The following is a 24,726-nucleotide window of genomic DNA, read 5'->3' as shown; positions in this document are numbered from 1 at the left end:
CATGTTGGAGGTAGTGCAACAAGAAGGCACTCATGTGTCTTGCGCAGCCATGCGGACCAAGTCCACGCTGTGTTTGTGGCATAGAGGTGCTACCCGTTCTTTCTTCCTCTGACATCTCCCCCCAACCTCTTTCAACTGAAATTTGACCAAGGTCTCCCTCATCCACTGAGTCTTCCATGTCCATGGACAGTTCGTCCTCCATTTCTTCATGTTCTCCTGCACCTTCCTCAACATTTCGCCTGCTACTATGCGCCCTTGTTGATCCCTGTCCCCCATGGTCCCATGCCTGCCGCGTTGGTGATGATGAACGTCTGGACCTTGGTGATGTTGTTGTCCCTTGCGCATATGAATCCTCCTGTAGTTCCTCCCGTTCCTGTTGTCCCACCCCCTGACTCCGAATAGTGTTTAGCGTGTGCTCCAGCATGTAAATGACTGGAATTGTCATGCTGATAATGGCATTGTCAGCGCTAAACATATTCGTCGCCATGTCGAAACTGTGCAGAAGGGTGCATAGGTCCTTGATCTGAGACCACTCCATCAGGGTGATCTTCCCCACCTCTGCATCTCGTTGGCCCAGGCTATACGTCATGACGTATTGCACCAGGGCTCGGCGGTGCTGCCACAGTCGCTGTAACATGTGGAGAGTCGAATTCCAGCGTGTCGGCACATCGCATTTCAGGCGATGAACCGGCAGGCCGAAAGACTTCTGGAGCAATGCAAGTCGCTTAGCTGCGGCGCTTGAACGGCGGAAGTGAGCAGACAGTTTTCGTGCCCTGTTCAGAAGGCCATCTAGGCCGGGATTGTGTGTTAAAAATTGCTGGACAACAAGGTTCAACACGTGAGCCATACAAGGTACGTGTGTCACCTTGCCCAGGCGAAGGGCCGCACCCAGGTTTGCAGCATTGTCGCACACGGCCTTACCAGGCTGCAGGTTGAGTGGAGACAACCATTTATTAAACTCGGACCGCAGAGCTGACCACAACTCCTTAGCTGTGTGACTCTTATTCCCAAGACATGTCAAGCTAAAGACCGCCTGATGACGTTGCGCTCTGCTGCCAGCATAGTAATGAGGGGTGCGTGAATCCTTCTGCGCAGTGAGAACGCTGGTGGCCTGACCAGGCAGGCTTGGGGCGGAGGTGGAGGACACAGATGAGGTGGAGGAGGCAGAAGCAGTGGCGGAACTTGGACAGACAGAGGATTGACACACAAGTCGTGGGGACAGCAAGACTTGTGCAGCAGACCCTTCACCATCTATCACCATAGTTACCCAGTGCCCAGTCAGCAACATGTAACGTCCCTGTCCATGCTTACTGGTCCAAGTATCGGTGGTGAAATGCACCCGTTCACACACAGAGTTTCTCAAAGAAGCGGTGATGTTGTGTGCGACATGCTGGTGTAGCGCGGGCACACCTTTCTTAGAGAAGTAGTGGCGACTAGGCATCTGGTACTGGGGCACAGTGACAGACATAAGGTCTCTAAAATCCTGTGTGTCCACTAGGCGGAAAGGCAGCATTTCGGTAGCCAAGAGCTTACAGAGGGATAGAGTCAACCTCTTAGCTTTGTCATGGGTCGCAGGAAATGGCCTTTTATTTGACCACATCTGAGGGACAGAGATCTGGCTGCTGTGTGTAGACGGTGTTGAATAGGGTGTCCCTGGAAAAATGCAGGTTTGTGAGGAAAGTGCAGGCGGAGACATGATGTTGCCTTCATCCAACGTTGGTGCTATCGATGTCTGAGAGAGCTGTACACACTCACTTGTTTCACCTTCTAAGCCAACTGACGACCTACCAAGCAAACTGCCTGTTGCGGTTACAGTGGTGGAAGTTGTGCGTGGAAAACCAGGTGTGACAGCTGTCCCCACAGTCCTAGAAGATGAAGAGCGCGCGGATGCACTGGAAGGGGCAGGCCGTGGATGGTTCGCTCCGCTAGGCCTCATTGCAGCACGGTGAGCTTCCCACCGGGACCTATGATATTTATTCATGTGACGATTCATGGAAGAAGTTGTCAAACTGCTGAGGGTTTGATCTCTACTAACAGAATCACGACAAATTTTACACATCACATAATTTGGGCGATCTTTTTCTATGTCAAAAAAGGACCAGGCTAGGCAAGGCTTAGAGGGCATGCGACCTGCTGAGCCCCCCCGACTAGTGCTCAGAGGCAGAGTGGTGGCTGATGATGCAGTTGTAGACGTGCTACCAGTGCTCCGACTCTGTCCAGGAAGGCGCAAGGTAACTTCGTCGTCGGTTGCATCCTCCTCCACCGCCTCTGTTGACCTCCTCGAGTGCCTGACTGGGGGTTGACAGTAGGTGGGATCTAGAACTTCATCATCAATTGTTGTGTTTGCACTCCCCTCCCCCTCAGACCGAGCCTCTTCTTGCCCTGACCGAATATTTAAGTTGTCATCCCAATCTGGTATCTGCGTCTCATCGTCATCAGTATGTTCCTCATTGTCTATAACCACAGGTGTTACAGTTTGTGACAAAGGGTCAATATTATGCTCAGAAACTTGGTCCTCACGGCCTGAATCAGAGTCACAAAGGTTCTGGGCATCACTGCAGACCATTTCCTGGTCTGTACTCACTGTAGCTTGGGAGCAGACCTCTGAATCCACGGCTATAGTGTGACTGAACAGCTCTGCAGACTCAGCCATCTCAGTTCCACCATACTGTGCAGGGCTGATGGAGACTTCAGAGCTGGGAGAAAGCAAGTTTGATTGGGATGACAACTCAGAGGACTGGTGTTTTTTGGATGCGGTACTTGAAGTGGCTGAGAGGGCACTTGTTGGACCACTTGAGATCCATTCAAGCATTTTCCTTTTTTGACCATCATCTACCTTTGTTCCTGTTGTTCGTGTCCGTAAAAAAGGGAGCACATCGGATTGTCCACGGTAAGTAGTAGACATCTTACTTTTGCTGGTAGATGGTCTATCTTCAGCAGATGATAATGGAGCTTTGCCACCTTCCCCACGGACAAACCCTTTTTTTCCTTTTCCACCACGCCTCTTCCCCTTTCCACCAGCATCTGTCATTTTGCCACTCATGTTGATTGCGACAAGATTGTGCACTGAAAATGTGGTAGTAAAAATTGAGAGGTGGTGAAGATTGCAGTGGTGGTCTAGCTTTATTAACAGCAGAATAATAAAGAATAAATATCCCTGATAATGCAACTACGGCCCTTAAACTGGCAGCATAAATTGCTAGTATAATGGCTTAGTAACAAATGAGTTTGAGTGTGCAATGCAGCCAGACGTGCTGCAAATATCTGTGCACTACTGGGACTATACAGAAGTCCAATAGCCACGTTTAGGATGCCACTAGGTACACTGAGTGTTTGCTAGTATAATGGCTTAGTAACAAATGAGTTTGAGTGTGCAATGCAGGCAGACGTGCTGCAAATATCTTTGCACTAGTGGGACTACACAGAAGTCCAATAGCCACGTTTAGGATGCCACTAAGTTCACTCAGTGTTTGCTAGTATAATGGCTTAGTTATAATGAGTTTGAGTGTGCAATGCAGGCAGACGTGCTGCAAATATCTTTGCGCTAGTGGGACAATACAGAAGTCTAATAGCCACGTTTAGGATGCCACTAAGTTCACTCAGTGTTTGCTAGTATAGTGGCTTAGTAACAATGAGTTTGAGTGTACAATGCAGGCAGACGTGCTGCAAATATCTGTGCACTACTGGGACTATACAGAAGTCCAATAGCCACGTTTAGGATGCCACTAGGTTCACTCAGTGTTTGCTAGTATAATGGCTTAGTTATAATGAGTTGGAGTGTGCAATGCAGGCAGACGTGCTGCAAATATCTGTGCACTAGTGGGACTATACAGAAGTCCAACAGCCACGTTTAGGATGCCACTAGGTACACTCAGTGTTTGCTAGTATAGTGGCTTAGTAACAATGAGTTTGAGTGTACAATGCAGGCAGACGTGCTGCAAATATCTGTGCACTACTGGGACTATACAGAAGTCCAATAGCCACGTTTAGGATGCCACTAGGTACACTCAGTGTTTGCTAGTATAATGGCTTAGTTATAATGAGTTGGAGTGTGCAATGCAGGTAGAGGTGCTGCAAATGTCTTTGCACTAGTGGGACTATACAGAAGTCCAATAGCTACGTTTAGGATGCCATTAGGTACACTGAGTGTTTGCTAGTATAATGGCTTAGTAACAATGAGTTGGAGTGTGCAAAGGGCAGGAGGGTACAGTGCCAGGGTTGTGGGTCTCTGGGTAGAGGAATGGAAGCCTGCCTTTCTATTCCCTCCTAATGGGGAAATGCAGCGACGAAATCCCTGACCTTAGCTACACAGACGCTGTCATCTTGTGTAGCTGTTAAACTCTGTTTTCAGGACCTGTCACCTATGGCTCTGACCCTGCCGGTATGAGCCCTTAAAAGGACTGATAGAAAGTGCTATCCCTATGCTGTCCAGCGCTGTGTATGGAGCGTATAAAGCTGTATCGGCGATAGGAGCTGCGCCAGTGATGTCTGACACCAAGGACGCAGAAGACAGATAATGGCGTGCTGGAGGAAAATGTCCGGTTTTATAATGCAGGGACATGTGACATGGACATCCTATCACACATGCCGTTGCTTCTCTGGCTAAAAGTCCACTTAGCTGTGTGTGTGTCTGTGATTGGCTGACATGCTGGCCCTCCCCACTACACGCGCGCGCTTAGGGAAGGAAGACAAGGAAAAAAAAAATGGCGATCGCCATTATCCATACAGCAGTGATCTGAATGTGCTGTTCCCGCACACTATACACTGAAATTTCATAATAGTGTGAGTCACAGAGTGACTTACACTATTACAGCGGAAAGCCAGCTAGGAATTAGCTGGGTTTTTTGCTGCTAGAACCGTTCTCGAACGTATCTAGAACTATCGAGCTTTTATCAAAAAGCTCGAGTTCTAGTTCGATCTAGAACAGCCCCCAAAATCACTCGACCCGCGAACTGGAGAACCACGAACCACGAACCGCGCTCAATTCTAGCCATTACCAATTTTTGTTAAGGACTCCAATTTGTCTCAATATACAAATTTAATACATTTTCATGCCAGGCTGCAATTCTCATTACAGTCACCAGATGGCCATATATAGACATGTATAGCATAAACCTCTCCTGACAGAGTATCACAAAACCATAGCTGGTCATTTTGTCCAAGGAAATATAAAGAAGCCACATCTGTATGACCAGGATAAGTTGTATCAGTGCCAAAGGCAATGCTTTTTATGGAACTTTCTTCCAGCGTTGATCCATGAGAGTCCCCCAATTTTCCCCAATCCATAGCCCTTTACAAAATAAATACATAATCTCCATTTCTTTTTTTAACTCTATATTCATGACCACGCTCCTAAATTGTCCTCTCTGTGGCCAATTACACCATCTATCCTTAATTCTGCACTAGCAGAGAAAGTGCTAGCTAGTGTCCATGAAAAGCAGAAGATAATCAGAAACAAATTAAAGGGAATCTGTCAGCAGGTTTTTGCTATGTAATCTGACAGCAGCATGATGTAGGAACAGAGAACTTAAAAGTTGATGAATTAAAGGACATGGACGCCTTCAAGACTATTTTGTTATTTTTTTTCTTATGTAGATTAATGTATTTTGAGCTAAAATAATTTTTGCTATTACATTTCATTAAAAAGTTTGCACTTTTTGCCTTTTGCTGGAAGAAGCATAGCTAATGCGAAACGTGCGTTGGGTGTGGGACGCCATTACTTCTCTCCTGCCGACTTTCCTTTAAGTATAATTATGGTGCAATATAGGGCCTGATTAATATAGCTATGCATACTTAATGTGATTTCTATTTAACAAATTCTCACACACTTGTGTTTCTATTTTGTCATTTTGCCTAATATATATATATATTGTTTACATACTAGTGTATAAGTGTATGCATGAATATATGGATATTTTTGGCGAGTCCGGTTGTAATTATCATTTATACTCTATGGGGAAGTGGGTTGGTTAGGTGTTCCCAACATAATATCTACCCTGAGAGGGAATTTTTTTTAAGACTTCCTTTTGTGTCACGCACCCGGGGTGGCTTCACCGCCCGTCACTCACCGCTTCGGTTCCCGTGCGCTCTGCTCGCGGCCGCTGTGCCCACTCTCCTCCAGCGGCACCGCCTGTGCCTCCTGCCCGCCGGTCCCAGCAGTCGCACCGTGCTCCCCGCTCAGTGTCCTGCGCACCTGCATTCTGCCTCCTCTCCTGTGTCTCCAGCTCTGGCGTCCAGGTCTCGGGGTTCGAGCACTAGGGAGCGGGCACACGCTCTCACCTTTTCTTACAGGGCCAGCACCATTTATCCGGATATTGCTGCTGACAGGTACTGGGTACTTAAGACTTCCTTTTCCTTTGGGTGGTGCCTGTTCAATGTGTTCCTGTAGCCTTGTCTCTGTGCTAGTTGTTCAGGTCCCTCTGTGCCTCTAGTAACTCTGTCTCTGCCATCAGATCCTGAGTCTGAGTACATCCGTCCTTCCATCTCCTCTGGTCACCTCCTGTAACAGCCAGCTGCTGACTCCTCCTGATTCCATCAGCCTGCATTTGCCTTCAGTCCTGGTCTTCGTCCTGATCCCGCCAGTCTGCATCTGTCTCGGGCTAGTTATGGCTTCTACCATGGACCTGAATAGGATGCTACCCAGTGTACCCTGCTAATCCCGGCTGCCGTGCATTTAGGCCCTCTGAGGTTATGCCCGCCAGTCCCTGTATAGGGGTTAGCTTGCGGTTGCCTCCTTGGGGGAGTCCGGTGCACGGTCCTGTGGGTCCCCTCCTGGATTGTCGTTACATTTTGTATGTTCTGTACTTTAATTATCTAATAAAGATCTTAATATTATAAGCGGTTGCATTTTGTTGTTGGTGTTTTTTTGCAAGCTTTAGTTTTACCCATAAGAGCAGGAGGTGAGCTGTGAAACCTGGTGAATTTATCACTTAAAAACTATATCACCTCTAGGAATTAACATCCTCCAAGATTTCATTCATCATTATGAATAAGATGTATGAAGAATAATAAGAGCTATGTAATAAAACAAAATAAGCAAAGTCTACAAAGTAAAAAGTTGTATGTGGATTAAAAAGGGTAAAGCCTGCTTTACACATTATGATTAAGTGTACGATCTCGTACGCGATCGTAACCGCCGCCATCGTATGTGCGGCACGTTCAGTTTGTTGAATGTGTCGCACAAACGATTATTTGCAGTCACACGTACTTACCTTCCATACGACCTCGCTGTGGGCGGCGAACATCCACTTCCTGGAGTGGGAGGAACGTTCGGCGTCACATCGACGTCACGCGGCAGCCGGCCAATAGAAGCGGAGGGGTGGAGATGAGCGGGACGTAAACATCCCGCCCACCGCCTTCCTTCCGCATTGCTGGCGGGAGCCGCAGGACACAGGTAAGATCTGTTCATCGTTCCCGGGGTGTCACACACTGCGATGTGTGGTACCTCGGGAACATTGAACAACCTCACGTTTAATTTGTAGCAATTGAACGACGTGTGTGCGATGAATGTTTTAACGTTCAATCGCAATCGCACGTAGCTGTCACACGCTACAATATCACTTACGATGCCGGATGTGCGTCACTTACGACATGACCCCGCCAACACATCGTAAGATATATTGTAGCGTGTAAAGCACGCTTTAGAGGGGAAACAGGAACAAGGATGGGTGACGTAACCGAAAAAGACATTGGGGGACGATTGCCATAAAAGGAATTTCCAGATGATGGAAGCTTTGATCCAAAAAGTTAAAAATCTAAAAGATCTATAAAAACATGTGCGTAATTGGTTTGTAGGTTAATAGAGGTAAAGACTGATATAATTAATGCAATAACTCTCTTTTTGAGAGTTATTGCATTAATTATATCAGTCTATATCTCTGTTAAGAAAATGCAAAAAACAAAATTGTAAGGTTTATCCTATACATTCCAACGTATCATTACGACTCTGGAGACCGAGACTCTGGAATCTATATATACAGATGAGAAATTATTATAGTGCAGTGGAAGAGGTTATGATATCATATGTATGTAAAAGAAATCCCTTTGTTTGTGTACTGCAATGGTGTTTCCTAATTTGATTTCTTAATGTTTGCTTTGTACGGCCAAGGTATTGTAATTCACATTGGCTTCCAGTGCTCATAAAACATACGTGGTAGATCAATCTATAGGGTCATTAACGAGGAAAGGTTCATTTGGGACCTCAGCATACATTGTATTTACCCCATCATTCATATTAGCACAGCAGAAGCATTTGGCCGAATGACATTTATATGTTCACTTTGGCTCGGACTTGCTAAGAGAACGAGTTTCGAGGGTCATTCTACTGAGAGTTGCGGTAGAAAGCTTCCAGATTCTTAGCTCTCCTAAATTTGGAAGGATGTCCAAGTGTTTCCGTATAATATTTTGTCCTTCTTTATGTGCTCTATTGAATCCTGTAATGAAATTGCAATTCCTGTGTGATGATTTATCGTTCTACCGACCTGTATACATGGGCTTTTCATTTCGGATCTTACTATTTGAAGAACTCCTTTAACAAAGCTTTACTGATTAGTCTTTCTCTCTAATTTTTTCTCTCGAAGATCTGTACAAGGGCGTACATAGAAATGATGGGGCTCAATAGCAAAAGTTCTAATTGGGCCGCCACCTCCCCCCTCCAAAGAAAAATATTCGGCTGGGTCACAGAATACCTTATTTCACAACTTAACAGCCCTTACACAGTAGTTTTCCTCCTAATGAAGCCCCTAGATTTCCCTTTCATAGCACCCATTAAATAGGATGCCAACAAAAGAGCCCAACAAACACTGTATGATTCCCCACATGCACAGAATGATCACCCTACTGTACTCCCGTCAACTCCCCCTGCAAATCATGGTGACCCTAAAGGCTGCTTTACACACAGCGACATCGCTAGCGATGTCGCTAGTGAAAGCACCTGCCCCTGTTGTTTGTGCGTCACGGGCAAATCGCTGCCCGTGCCACACAATATCACTAGTACCCGTCACACGGACTTACCTGTCCAGCGACGTCGCTGTGGCCAGCAAACTGCCTCTTTTCTAAGGGGGCGGTTCGTGCGGCGTCACAGCGACGTCACATGGCAGGTGTCCAATAGAAGCGACGGGGCGGAGAGCAGCCGAATGAAAGTCACGCCCACCTCATTGCTGGAGGACGCAGGTACGGTGTTGTTCGTCGTTCCTGGGGTGTCACACGTAGTGATGTGTGCTGCCTCAGGAACAACGAACAACCTGCGTCATGCACCATCAACGATATTTAGGATTTGAACGACGTGTCAACGATCAACGATTAGGTGAGTATTTTTGATCGTTAGCGGTCGCTCGTACGTGTCACACGCAACAACGTCGCTAACAAGGCCGGATTAGCGTCACGAATTCCGTGACCCCAACGACATCTTGTTAGCGATGTTGTTGCGTGTAAAGCCCCCTTTACACAGTATGATCCCCAACTATTACCCCCATACATCCCTCTATGCAGTATAATGGGCTTACATACAGTATATTGGCTCCCATACCTCTTTACACTGTATAATGGCCTCCACTAGCTCCCCACACATTATGATGGAACTCACACAAACCTTCACACTACTTAATTTGCTTGCATACAGTTAAATTGCCTTCAAATAGCTCTCCATAGGTATAAAGGCTCAGATACAGCCCTCCTAATATTATAATGGTCCCCACATAGCCTGATATATAGTGCAATGTTCCCCACATTGCTTTCCATATAGTATAATGTATCCCATATTCCTCCAAAAAATATAATGGGCCCCATAGTCTTCCACATAGTATAAGGCACCTCCCACAGACCTCGATATAGCATAATGCAACCCATTATCCTTCTTATAGTATAATGTACCCCCATAGTCATCCATATAGTATAATGCACCTCCATAGTTTTCCATATAGTATAATGCATCTCATAGTCCTCCTTATCATATAATGCACTCCATAGTCCTCCATATAGAATAATACACCCCACATAGTCATCCATATAGTATAAACCCCCCATACTCCTCCGTATTCTATAATGCACATCCCATGGTCTTCCATATTGTATAATGCACCCCATAGTCATCCATATAGTATAATGCATCCCGTAGTCCTGCTTACTATATAATGCACCCCATAGTCCTCCATATAGAATAATACACCCCACATGGTCCTCCAGATAGTATAAAGCCCCCCATAGTCCTCCATATTCTATAATGCACACCTCATGGACTTCCATATTGTATAATGCAACCCATAGTCTTCCATATCATATAAAGCACCTCACAGTCCTCTGTATTATCTTAAGGGGGTGTTACACGCAGCGATATCGCTGGTGAAAGCACCCACCCCCGTCGTTTGTGCGTCACGGGCAAATCCCTGCCCGTGGCGCACAATATCGTTAGGAGCCGTCACACGGACTTACCTGCCTAGCGACGTCGCTGTTGCCGGCAAACAGTCTCCATTCTAAGGGGGCTGTTCGTGCGGCTTCACAGCGGCGTCACTAAGCGGCTGACCAATAGAAGCGGAGGGGCGGAGATGAGCGGGACGTAATATCCCGCCCACCTCCTTCCTTCCGCATTGCCGGCGGCCGCAGGTAAGCTGCAGTTCATCGTTCCCGGGGTGTCACACGTAACGATGTGTGCTGCCCCAGGAACGACAAACAACCTGCGTGCTCAACAATCAATGATTTTAAAAAAGGAACGACGTGTCACCGACAGACGATTTGGTGAGTATTTTCCATCATTAACGGTCGTTCGTGCGTGTCACACGCAACGACATCGCTAACGATGACGGATGTGCGTCACGGAATCCGTGACCCCGGCGATATATCGTTGGATACGTCGCGGCGTGTGACGGGGCCTTTAGAATTCTATCATACAACTACATGGCTCTTTTTTTTCAGTGTACTCCACATTGATGAGGCTTCAAGAACCTAGAATACCCACGTTAAGTAGTCCATCTAAAGGCCCCCAGACACTTTAGACTAATGTTGGCTGAACCTGCTGATATCGATGGGTGCGACTGATGGTCTAATGTGTATGAGGGCTCCGGGAGAGAGGTCGATTGTGTATATCTAATTTCGGACTGGCGATCGTGTTGTTCTACAAGAGATGACGTGTCAGTAGGCGGCTTTCTCGTAGAACGCTCCTGTCTATGGAAGAGTAAGCTGAGATAGCGGTTAGCAGAACGATTGGCAGCAGCCTCATTTGTCGGACAGCCATCTAATGTGTATGGCTGCCTTAATATATACGTTATTCCTGCTTCAGGTCTGGAAATTTTCTTTAATTCTCTCCGGTTTCCACTTTTAATTTCATAGAATCTGTTTTAAATCAAACCTCGGTAAATCTTGTCTCGGTATTTTTACCCCGGCGATAAGATAATAACTTGGAACACGCTGTTTATTTAATAGTGCACGCATTTATATTATTCTACACAGTGACACACAGTATTACTTACTGAGACTGGGCTTGTCACAGATTCCCAGTTTGTCTCCGATGCTGCAGGCGGAAAATCATTCTGAAAGGAAAGGAAAAAGAATTTAAACAAAAGCTGCGGCAAGGGATAAGATCTCTACTGTTAGATTTGAATAGCCTTTCTGGCAATCAGACTTGGCTGCTATAAAAGACCATGAAATAACAGGATTGCTAGAAACGAGGCTCCACTGAGAGATCTGAGATAAATTAATGCGATCTTACCTGATTTTTACATAATTGCAATTTGTACTTTGTTAGAAAAAAAAAAAATCCTCCAGAAAGAGATTAGGGGAAAAATATGTATAATTTGTATATTTGGTGTATGGCTTGGCTAAAAAAGTCACTTGTTTTCACTAAAAGAAATAACTGACTTGTATTGTAGTGTTAAAGGAAATCTGTCAGTAAGGTCAACCCCCAAGACTGTATATATTTACTTGAAAGCTAAATTCATCTACACCTTTGTATTTTTTATCTGTTGCTGCATTCCTAGGGAATCTGTTTTAATTCACATGCAAATGAGATGTTAAATGCTGTGGGTGTGACAGAGCACTACCTAAGCCTCTGTCTCCCGAAGTCGATTTCTCACCCAGCACCAGCCTCTGTAGTGTGACATCAGGTACTGGGCTAGTAAATAAAAATCTGAGCTATCACTCAAACTAAAGAGGCTGGTGCTGGGCTGGAAAATAATCTTGGACAGCAGAGGCTCAGGAAGTGCTCTGGCACACGTAGAGCATTTTATCTCTCATTTGCACATAAATTAATGTATGAATCTCTTGTGAATGCAGCAACAGATAGAATGTATCAAGGTGTCAATCAAACTAAAGAGGTGGGTGCTGGGCTGGGAAACAACCTTGGATGCCAGAAGCTCGGGAAGTGATCTGTCACCAGTAGAGTATTTTATCTCTCATTTGCGTATGAACTAATATACAAATCTCTTGTGAATGCAGCAATAGATATAAAGTATAAAGGTGTCAATCAAACTCAAAAAGCTGGTGCAGATCTGGGAAAAACCTTGGATTCCAGAGGCTCGGGAGGTGCTTTGGCACAAGTAGAGCATTTTATCCTTCATTTGCGTATAAACTTATATACAAATTGCTTGTGAATGCAGCAACAGATAGAATGTATAAAGCTGTCAATGGATTTAGTTTCCTAAAGACCCACATTCCTATATGTGATGTTTGGGGTGTTCATCTTGCTGATAGATTACCTTGAAATGATTATCATTAGATCCCCTGATATTTGTTGTTCTATTATTTTTGCGTAGGATGGCTGTTATCAGTCACTTTGAATGAATGGCACACTAGATCTGTTATGATCCGGTAACCATGGAAGATTACAAAAAAACTCCCATTGGTGAAAAAACACCAAGAAACAGGAGTAGTTGGATCCTGGCTGACCACAATCCCCTATCAGACCACACTAGAAATAGCCGTGGAGTGTTCCTAAAAACCTAGATGCCACGTCACAGCCTGAGAAACTAGCTTCGACTCACAGAATGAAATGAGGAAATCTATCTTGCCTTAGAGTAGTCCCCAAAGGAGTAGACAGCCCCCCACATACAAAGATTATGGTGATATAGGAAAACAGAATACTCATAAGAAAAATAGATTTAGCAGAGGGGAGGCCCAACTAACTATATACAAACCAAAGGAAAGGAACTGATTGTGGTCAGTACAAAATCCCTATAGAAAAATATCAAACTCCTCATAGTAAAAATGGTCCTGGAGGTCATACAACCTCACCCCCACTATATCAGGTACTCCTGTAAATAATGGGAGAACAAAATACCTAAAAAGAACACAAAATACAGAAGAACAAATAATCAAAATAGACAGGGATAAAATCCCTTTTACTGCAGGAGAGCTAGCATGGGGGAAACCCCATGCTCACAACACAAGAGAAACAGAACTTCACCTGCAAGAAAACAGATACAAAGCAAAACAAGGAAAAACAACACCCTAAGGTGTAAACAAGGAAGCAAGGCAAAAACTGAAAACTTATCTGCATAAGTCTTGCTCAGGGATACAGAAAATGACAAAGCTCCAGGCCAGGAACAGAGACTGAGAAAAATACAATTATAACCAGCGCCCGCAGAGCACAAAGTGCTCTCCTATATAGACCAGTGTTGTGAACACATTTGGACTGGGTTCCAGGTTGGGGCTCCCTCTTGTGGTCAGAGCTGGTAGTAGAGTTGGTCTGCTTAACAGAAGCCAGACAGCTGATGATGATTGGAAATCAGGCTACTCAGACTGGGCCTATATAACTGAGTAGTGTTCTCTTGGTCTGGGCCAGTGATCAATGTTGTCTCCTGTGGTGCTGTAGACATTCTGGAGCCTGCCCTATCTTCTGTTTCCACTTGAACGCTTTACAGATAAGTTTGGTCTTTGTACCTTTGCTGGTTTGTTTCCATTTTCGTGTTGTTTATTTTTGTGATACTAAGGCTTGTCTCCTGATTTTGCTTGTGTGGAGTTCTGGGTGGAGTTGAATCATTCCCTGCTGGGAATGTCTGTGTACCCAGCTCCATATTCTGCAATGTATTTTTGTTTTGTCATGCTTAGTATTTATTTCAGTCCTTCCTCTATATTAGTGTTATGCTTGGATTCCAGTAACATCAGAGTACTTATATTGTGGGGAGAGGCCGTGTGGCCTCAGCTTTTTTCCTATCAGGTGTGTTGTTTTTTTTAGGGTATTGCGTGGCTGCAGACAGTGCTCTTTTCTGTCCTTTCCTATATAGATAGTTTGGGCCTCATCTTTGCTGAATCTGTTTTCTAACCTGTGTACTATGTTTCATCTTGTCTCCCTGGCTTTATATCTATGGGGGCTATCTATATCTTTGGGAAACTGCTCCGTGGCAGATTATTTTTCCTTGTTTTTCTCTCTTTAGGAATAATTAGTTCTCCAGCTGTGTCGATGCGATTAGGTCATCGTAGGCACGTCCCATGGCTACTTCTAGTTGTGTTGTCAGTTACAGGTCTGCAGTCAGTTGAGTTTCCAACCATTCTGGTGATTCTCTGGGTTTCCTAGTTTTTGCCACTTTTGATCCTCCTCGGTCACTGAATCATAACAGACCAAACTTGTGTGCAATATTACTTCCCCAATTCCCAATTAACACCACACAGGCTCAGATTCAGCTCCACTACCATTCCTGGCCACCAGAGGGAGCTTCAGTACAGCACTCACACAGACGACATTCACAACATAGATCATTGCCATACCGTGTCCATCCTTATGCCAATGCTTACTTAAAATTTAATTAAAAAAACCTTTGGATGGGTCATTAATATTAGATTGGCAGGGAATCAACAACTGTCACCCCCACCAATCAGCTATTTGCTGATCCCACTGTGGATGATCACAGTGTACAAATACAGAAGACCACAGCTCCGTTCTCTTTGTAGTGGTCATTCTCAGGTACTGCAGTTCAACTCCTAATGAAATAAATGTGAGCTGCAGTTCCTGCGTATGGCCACTATTCAGTATACGAGGTTGTGCTATTCAGGCTTTGAACATTGTGTAGACATGGCTGCACTGGAAGCTGTAGGACGCTGATCAGTGGAGTGGGGCTGGGTGTGGATCTCAAAAGATCTGGTATTGATTACCTATCTGAAGCATTTGTTATCAAAAGTAATGAGCAAACACTACCATGCTCCAGTGCTCAGTACTCGTAAAGAGCAGTTAAAGCTCAGATGGGCTATATGTGGAGAGCTTTGTGGGTGAGAACAAGCATTCTTGAGAACGGAGAGGATTTTTATTTGTAAAATTACTTGTTTGCAATTTTACCAGTTTATGATGATGAGCCATCCCCTTTAAAAAAAGATATTTATCTAATAATTTATTTTCAGGCTGTGATATTACCCTGCATTGGACAATGATTGGACAATGATTAAGTTAATTTATAACAATCATATTTAGGCACTAAACAGTGTTTGTCAGTAGGATTATTTCACATTAAAGGGCTTGTCCCCTACATCTCCACCCTCCTCTCTGTCTATCATCCTACTCGTTCTCTACGCTCTGCAAATGACTTTCGACTAACATCCACACTAATTCTAACCTCCCACTCCCGAATCCAAGACTTCTCCCGAGCTGCGCCAATCCTCTGGAATGCTCTACCCCAAGAAGCTATGACAATTAATAACTTACTCAGCTTCAGATGCACCCTAAAAATGCATCTTTTTAGGGCGGCCTATTCACATTCCCTAGCCGAACTAAATTCACATAGTCCTTCCATGCCTTCTCAGAACATAAGGCCATGTCAAACTCCATCACACCCAAATGAATCTCAAGGTTCTGGCCAACTGGTCCAGGAAGCCATTATCTATCCCCCATTTCCTTGAGATGGTTGCATTATCATTGTAAATAAGCACTTGTACCTTTCCCCCCCCCTATCGCATTGTAGATTGTAAGCTCTCACGAGCAGGGTTGTCTTTTTTCCCTCTAAATATTGTATTTTCTATAACTGTTACTTGCTTGTATATGATCCTCCTGAATTGTAAAGCGCTGCGGAATATGTTGGCGCTATAGAAATAAAGATTATTATTATTATTATGGGTGGATTTTTAATTCTATAGTTTACTGCTCATTGCCTAGGTCATCAGCCACCTTTGCAGTCTATCAGAGGTGGCAAGTTTCATAGGCAAAAAGTGTGTGCTTGTAAAGAGCTTGTAAGCGCTGCTTTGAAGCTGCCTGGATCGGTGTCCCTGGGGACCTCTGATGCTCTAGAGACAAACTTTTCTCTGCTTGCAGCTTGGGGTAGTGCACATTTTAGGCCAGCGGCTCAAACATGACACCAGCCAGAGCTGTTAGTTATCAGCAGTACAACGCCATTGAGAGGCAGGAACCTTGCATACTTTGAGAGTATATTCTGTAAAGTGATCACTGCTAAAATACGAGCGGAGAGGTATGTATCACTAAAATTATTAGCCTCAGTGATGTGAACCTGGGTGCATTCTCCAGTATACTAGGTGCTGAGAGGTTTAAGTGGCTATTAACAGGGCAAGGTTTGTGAACAGCTAAAGAGATGGGTGGGACGGCTGTTCACCATATCTCCACCTCAGGGTGTGATCCTGGAGGTAAAAGTAAGGCCTCTGGAATGATTCAATGTTCTGTGTTTGGAGGTTGCAAACCTTCATCCTGATGCTCTGATTGAGCAGAATGGAACCCTGATCCTTAGCAGTTGGAAACTGCAGTTGTACAGACAGTGTTTATGTTCTTTTGTTTTCTTTTGCGCCAGAAAAGTTTTTTTTTGTTTAGTTTAACTTTTGTTTGGCTGATTTATGACATTAAAGAAACTAGTTGAAAATGTAACTGAGAAGCGTTCCTCTGTCTACCTCAGATGGCAGTTGAGTGAGTTGATCTACCCTAACTCCAGGAGAATGACACTATGGTGTATAATGAAATGATAAAGTGTCCAAATAGCACCCACATGGTAGGCCCATATTGGCCAAAAAGTAATATTTTAGTACAATGCTAAAATAGCAGCTCTATCGGTCAATCTAAAGGCGGCGTTACACGCTACGATTTATCTGACGATATGTCGTCGGGGTCACGGATTCTGTGACGCACATCCGGCATCGTTAGCGTCGTCGTTGCGTGTGACACCTACGAGCGACTCCGAACGATCGCAAATAGGTTGAAAATCGTTGACACGTTGTTCAGTTTCAAAATATTGTTCGTCGTTTGGAACGCAGCAGACATATTGACACCCTGCCAACGACGAACAACATCCACACGACCGCCTTGGTCAAACAATATATCGCTGAACGAGTTTGCGTTGCTTGTGAGATCATTACGCGTGACCGCTAATAAACGAGCGATCTCGGCAAATCGTAACTATGATCTGGGCGTGTCACATCGCTAACGAGATCAACAGATAAATCGTAGCGTGTAAAGCGGCCTTCACAGCCTATCCGTCATAAAGATGGCCGATTTTGCTAGTGGAAGATACTATTGGCATCTTGTGGAAGAAATCCTATAAAACTAAACGCATCTTTTACTAGGATTTACCAATGCCGGGTAAAGGGTGAATTCAAAACTTAGTTATTTTTTTCCAAACTAAATCGGCAAAGCTATGCTCTGAATGATTTCCATGTTTATTACAGCTTACATAACGCCATTTTAAGAATATTCCTAAATAATATGTATAAAATTGGATTTATATTACAAAGCCGTGTTTGCTGTAGCCAAAATACAAATGATGACATACAATTGCTTTACGAACATCTTTGCTTCAGGCTTTATCATTTGGGAAGAAAATAAACAGTAATGGAAAACCGCCGAAGACTTATGTGATCATACGCAGGAGGAATATGAAATATTTGGCATGATATTGCATTTTTATGCAAATTCAATAATGCACATGCACAGAATTTCCCGTCGAGATGTAATATGTCTGCAAACCGCTATAAAATGAGCAATTATTGTCAAGTGAATGATACTCTGTGTTTTGTTAAGTACAAAAGATGTCACAATAAATATCGAGATGGGTAAATCAGAGCCCTCAATGCCTCGCTGTAATACCAGCCAATTAAAAGGGACACCCAGATCATCCGTGTCCGCCTTGTGCTCGGACTGCTACGTGGTGCAGAGATGGTCTGTCCTGCCCTAACGTCAAGACATGGAATCAAGTGCAGAAAGGGCAAAGTGCAAGCTAAAAGATCAGGGTAATGGGTCAGACACTGTTGTGTACCTTTATCTTAAAGGGATATGCCAGTAGCTAAGATGTGACCACTTTAATGATCATTTCAATGTAACAACTCAATTATCCTTAGAATCTATCACATATCTGTCTATAACATATCTATATGTATCTTGAACAAAGAAGCGGCACTCCAAATCTTCTGGAATTTATGAGCATTTATTCCATATAAGCATACAGGCTTATATGGAATAATTTATAAATTCTCGAAAATTCAAGATTTGGAGTGCCGGTCCTTTGTTCAAGTTATATTGAGGATGTCTTCCTCGGACACGTGCACCTTGGATTGTGTGCCGCCTGGAACACTTGTTTCTGTATATCTATATCTATCTATCTCTCTATTGGTATCATGTTATATACAAGTGCATCTCAATAAATTAGAATATCATCAAAAAGTTAATTTATTTACGTAATTCAATACAATAAGGGAAACACATATATTATATAGAGTCATTACACACAGAGGGACCTATTCCTATATATTATATAGAGTCATTACACACAAAGTGATCTATTCCTATATATTATATAGAGTCATTACACACAGAGGGATCTATTCCTATATATTATATAGAGTCATTACACACAGAGGGATCTATTCCTATATATGATATAGAGTCATTACACACAGAGGGATCTATTCCTATATATTATATAGAGTCATTACACACAGAGGGATCTATTCCTATATATTATATAGAGTCATTACACACAAAGGGATCTATTCCTATATATTATATAGAGTCATTACACACAGAGGGATCTATTCCTATATATTATATAGAGTCATTACACACAGAGGCATCTATTCCTATATATTATATAGAGTCATTACACACAAAGGGATCTATTCCTATATATTATATAGAGTCATTACACACAGAGGGATCTATTCCTATATATGATATAGAGTCATTACACACAGAGGGATCTATTCCTATATATTATATAGAGTCATTACACACAGAATGATCTATTCCTATATATTATATAGAGTTATTACACACAGAGGGATCTATTCCTATATATTATATAGAGTCATTACACACAGAATGATCTATTACTATATATTATATAGAGTCATCATTACACACAGAATGATCTATTCCTATAAATTATAGAGTCATTACACACAGAATGATCTATTCCTATATACTGTATTATATAGTCATTACACACAGAATGATCTATTCCTATATATTATATAGAGTCATTACACACAGAGTGATCTATTCCTATATATTATATAAAGTCATTACACACAGAATGATCTATTCCTATATATTATATAGAGTCATTACACACAGAGTGATCTATTCCTATATATTATATAGAGTCATTACACACAGAGGGATCTATTTCAAGTGTTTATTTCTGTTAATGTTGATGATTATGGCTTACAGCCAATGAAAACCCAAAAGTCATTATCTCACAAAATTAGAATTACCATAAAACACCTGCAAAGGCTTACTAAGCATTTAAAATGGTCCCTTAGTTTGGTTCAGTAGGCTACACAATCAGGGGGAAGACTGCAGACTTGACAGATGTTCAGAAGGCAGTCACTGACACACTCCACAAGGAGGGTAAGTCACAAAAGGTCATTACTAAAGAAGTTGACTGTTCACAGAGTGCTGTATCCAAGCATATTAATTAATTAAAATTAATTAAAGTTGAGTAGAAAGAAAAAGTGTGGTACAAAAAGGTACACACGCAACCGGGATAACTGCAGCCGTGATAGGATTGGTAAGAAAAGGCCATTCAAAAATTTGGGGGAGATTCACAAGGAATGAAGGGCCACAAGAAGCAGGATAGAGGACACCGAGGGAACAGAGGACAGGTGAGAAGAATCTTTTATATATATATATATATAATATATATATATATATATATATATGTATATGTGTGTGTGTGAAAACGGCATAATGGGGCATAAATAGGGAACATAACAGGATGGGGCATTGCTAAAAGAAGGGGACAAGAATGGGCACAAGAATGGACACATTACTACAAGGGTGGCAAGATGGCCACATTACTACAGAGGACAAGGATGGGGACAAGATGGGCACATTACTACATGATAAGAAGAAGATGGGCACATTACTACAGGATGAGGACAAGTTGGAAACATTACTACAGTGGACAAGGATGGACAAATTACTACAGGATGGGGACAAGATGACACATTACTACAGGGGACAAGAATGTGCACATTACTACAGGGGACAATGATGGGCACATTACTATAGGTGACAAGGATGGGCAGATTACTACAGGGGACAAGCATGGACACATTACTACAGGGGACAAGGATAGGGCACATTACTACAGCATGGGGACAAGGATGGGGGCATTACTACAGGGGACAAAGATGCAAGGATGAGCATATTACTATAGAATGGGGACCAGGATGGAGAATATTACTTAAGGGGACAAGGATGTAGAACATTACTATGGTAGACAAGGATGGGGCACATTAATACAGGGGACAAGGATGGGGCACATTACTATGGTAGACAAGGATGGGGCACATTACTACAGGGGACAAGGATGGGGCACATTACTATAGCATGGGGATAATGATGGGTACATTACTACAGGGGACAAGGATGAGCACATTACTACAGAATGTTGACCAGGATGGGCACATTACTTCAGGATAGGGACAAGGATGGGCACATTACTACAGAGGACAAGGATGGGGCACATTACTACAGTGGACAAGAATGAGCACATTACTACAGTATGAGGACATTACTACAAGGGACAAGGATTGGCATGTTAATATAGAGGATAAGTTGGGCACATTACTACAAGATGAGGACCAGGATGTGAACATTCCTACAATATGACTATATGGTGCTAATTGTAAAATTATATTACTTTTCAAGAAGGGGATAACATGTTAAAAAAATTAAAATAAAGCATGACTTTTTTACCATTAAAAATATTTTATAAGTGATATAAAGTGATATAAAGTAATATAAGTGAAATAAACAAAAAAGTACGTTTGTTATAGTCAACATGCGAATAATGTTCAAAAAAAGTGATCCAAAGGTGTATAGAAAAAAATACTGTATCATTAAAACAACTAACTAGTGATGAGTGGGCACTACCATGCTCAGGTGCTCAGTACTCGTAACTAGTGATGAGTGGGCACTACCATGCTCGGATGTTCGGTACTCGTAACTAGTGATGAGTGAGCACTACCTACCATGCTCAGTACTCTTAACTAGTGATGAGCGGGCACTACCATGCTCGGATGCTCAGTACTCTTAACTAGTGATAAGCGGGCACTACCATGCTTGGGTGATCGGTACTTGTAATAACCAGTTGGACGCTCATATGGGTGCAACTCGAGTACTGTGTATAAAGGAAATCAATAGGAAACTCAAGCACATTCTTATGTAAGATTTCCCAGACAAATGTTTGAGTTCCCCATTGACTTCCAATTTACTTAGGTACTCGACATAGAAAAATGCTTGAGTTCTCCATTGATTTCCGTTATACTCGGTACCCAAGTTGTGCCTGTCTGAGCGTCCAACAGCTTGTTATGAGTACCGAGCACTTGAGCATGGAATTACTCGCTCATCACTAGTAATAACTGATTAGTGGGGGGTTTAGGACCCCTATTGATATGATCTTGATAACCCTATACAATGATATATCATCATTATCATATGACCGGGCCACTTTTTTAAAGATAACCTGTCACCAGGTCAAAATGATCTATTTTTGCTCTTATTTTATTCCTGCTGCTTCTGAGTATTCCTTTTTTATATTATATATTGAATGTCAATTTTTCTGCTCTTTACTAGGAATGTGGGGGGGGGGTTACAGAGTAATTATTCAAAGCAACCTGAGTACACGCCCCTGAGAATCCTGTCTGCACCGCCCCCGCGGAACAGACCAATAAACTAGCACTAAGTAAAATCAATATTTCTGGAATCCTATGGAATACTCCTGGAACCAACAGGAATAAAATAAGAGCAAGAACTGGCATTTTGTGACCCGATGACAGATCTTTTTGTAATTTGCAAAATGACAATTTTTGCTCAACTACATCTGTAACTAGAAACAATCCCTACGTGGTCATCCAGCAATTGGCCTTATATAATCTTCCAGGAGACGATTGCTGATCAGTATAGACAGGCAGTAATTCAGAATAGTTGAGATAATGAAGTCTGCCACCTGCTCCCACAATCTTATGTCATTGTTAACTCATCAGTCTTTACAATAAAAGAAGTAACAGCCTGTATTCAGTGGAAAAGCTCATTTCTGCTTTCCAACAGCTGCACGCACGTCTGGCTCAAACAACTCTGCTTGGAACCAGCGCAGGAGCTGAAATCATCCCAAATGTTTCTTGTTTACCTTATGAGAAATAAAAAATGCAAATTCAATGTGTCACATATTACTTGCCTGAGGTTATGCATCCATATCTGCAGCAAGAAACTATTCAAAACGTGTGCACCATCATAAAGAAAGCCAACAGATTATTAGATAGAAAGTTTACAAAATAAATATAATCCCTTAAAGGGGAACTAAGATTTTTCCTATTAATTCACTTCAAAATTCATATATTATATATATATATATATATATATATATATATATACAGTACAGGACAAACGTTTGGACACACCTTCTCATTCAAAGAGTTTTCTTTATTTTCATGACTCTAAAAATTGTAGATTCACATTGAAGACATCAAAACTATGAATTAAAACATGTGGAATGAAATACTTAACAAAAAAGTGTGACACAACTGAAAATATGTCTTATATTCTAGGTTCTTCAAAGTAGCCACCTTTTGCTTTGATTACTGCTTTGCACACTCTTGGCATTCTGTTGATGAGTTTCAAGAGGTAGTCACCGGAAATGGTTTTCTAATAGTCTTGAAGGAGTTCCCAGAGATGCTTAGCACTTGTCGGCCCTTTTGCCTTCACTCTGCGGTCCAGCTCACCCCAAACCATCTCGATCGGGTTCAGATCTTGATGAGCTTCAAGAGGTAGTCACCGGAAATGGTTTTCTAACAGTCTTGAAGGAGTGCCCAGAGATGCTTAGCACTTGTTGGCCCTTTTGCCTTCACTCTGCGGTCCAGCTCACCCCAAACCATCTCGATCGGGTTCAGATCTTGATGAGCTTCAAGAGGTAGTCACCGGAAATGGTTTTCTAACAGTCTTGAAGGAGTGCCCAGAGATGCTTAGCACTTGTTGGCCCTTTTGCCTTCACTCTGCGGTCCAGCTCACCCCAAACCATCTCGATCGGGTTCAGATCTGGTGACTGTGGAGACCAGGTCATCTGGCATAGCACCCCATCACTCTCCTTCTTAGTCAAATAGCCCTTACACAGCCTGGAGGTGTGTTTGGGGTCATTGTCCTGTTGAAAAATAAATGATGGTCCAACTAAACGCAAACCGGATGGAATAGCACACCACTGCAAGATGCTGTTGTAGCCATGCCGGTTCTGTATGCCTTCAATTTTGAATAATTCCCCAACAGTGTCAGCAGCAAAGCACCCCCACACCATCATACGTCCTCCTCCATGCTTCACGGTGGGAACCAGCCATGTAGAGTGCATCCGTTCACCTTTTCTACAAAGCACAATGGTTGGATCCAAAGATCTCAAATTAGGACTCATCAGACCAAAGCACAGATTTCCACTGGTATAATGTCCTTTCCTTGTGTTCTTTAGCCCAAACAAGTCTCTTCTGCTTGTTGCCTGTCCTTAGCAGTGGTTTCCTAGCAGCTATTTTACCATGAAGGCCTGCTGCACAAAGTCTCCTCTTAACAGTTGTTCTAGAGATGAAAAGGTGTGTCCAAACTTTTGGTCTATATATATATATATATATATATATATGATTTATTTATTTTTTTAAATATGCAAGTTATTGAGTTTCTGTTGTTGAGGTGTTTCATATTTGACTGCAAATCCTGAAATTTTTTTTATACTGAAATCCACTGCGTTTCTGAATCTAAAATCCAGGGATATTTTCTCCACTTATTCATGTGTGCTTTTAGTTTGGAAATGCTCAAAAGGTAGTTTATCTTGTAAATACATACTGCCCAATCCACAGGGATGTATCAGGCACTGGCTATATGATCAAATATTTGTAAATACACATACAGTTGAAACCACAATTTTCCATCCACTATCTAAAAAGACATCTGAAGGTTTTTCCCTCCGCTCTCTATAAAGACACATCTGCAGGTTTTTCTCACCATCTGACTTGAAATCAGTATAACCCTTTCCCGTTTTAGGTCAATTAGGAACCAAAATTATTTATATTTGCCAAATGCCAGAATACTGAGAGAGGGAGAGAAAATATTTTAAGCCATTTTTATGACTTTCTGAAAAGTCAAGAGTTTACATACATTAAAGCGGGCTTTACACGCTGCGACATCGCTAGCAATTGCTAGCGATGTCGAGCGCGATAACACCCGACCCCGTCGTACGTGTGATATGTGGTGATCGCTGCCGTAGCGAACATTATTGCTACGGCAGCGTCACACGCACATACCTGCTCTTCGTCGTCGCTCTGGCCAGCGAACTG

The 24,726-nt window shown here is 42.8% G+C and overlaps 1 protein-coding gene across 1 annotated transcript in view; it reads right to left on the bottom strand.

The window, feature by feature from the left end:
• PDGFD (platelet derived growth factor D) overlaps positions 1-24,726 on the bottom strand; it is a 309,522-nt gene that overhangs the window by 52,324 nt on the left and 232,472 nt on the right. The window contains exon 4 of the mRNA XM_075337454.1: positions 11,463-11,522. Within this exon, the coding sequence (XP_075193569.1) occupies positions 11,463-11,522 (60 nt within the window). The remainder of the gene's footprint in view (positions 1-11,462; positions 11,523-24,726) is intronic.

This window comes from Anomaloglossus baeobatrachus, chromosome 2, assembly GCF_048569485.1.
Source record: "Anomaloglossus baeobatrachus isolate aAnoBae1 chromosome 2, aAnoBae1.hap1, whole genome shotgun sequence".
In the NCBI taxonomy this organism is placed as follows: Eukaryota; Metazoa; Chordata; class Amphibia; order Anura; family Aromobatidae; genus Anomaloglossus; species Anomaloglossus baeobatrachus.
Note: the sequence above shows the minus strand (reverse complement) of the source record. Positions and strands in the feature narration are given on the sequence as shown.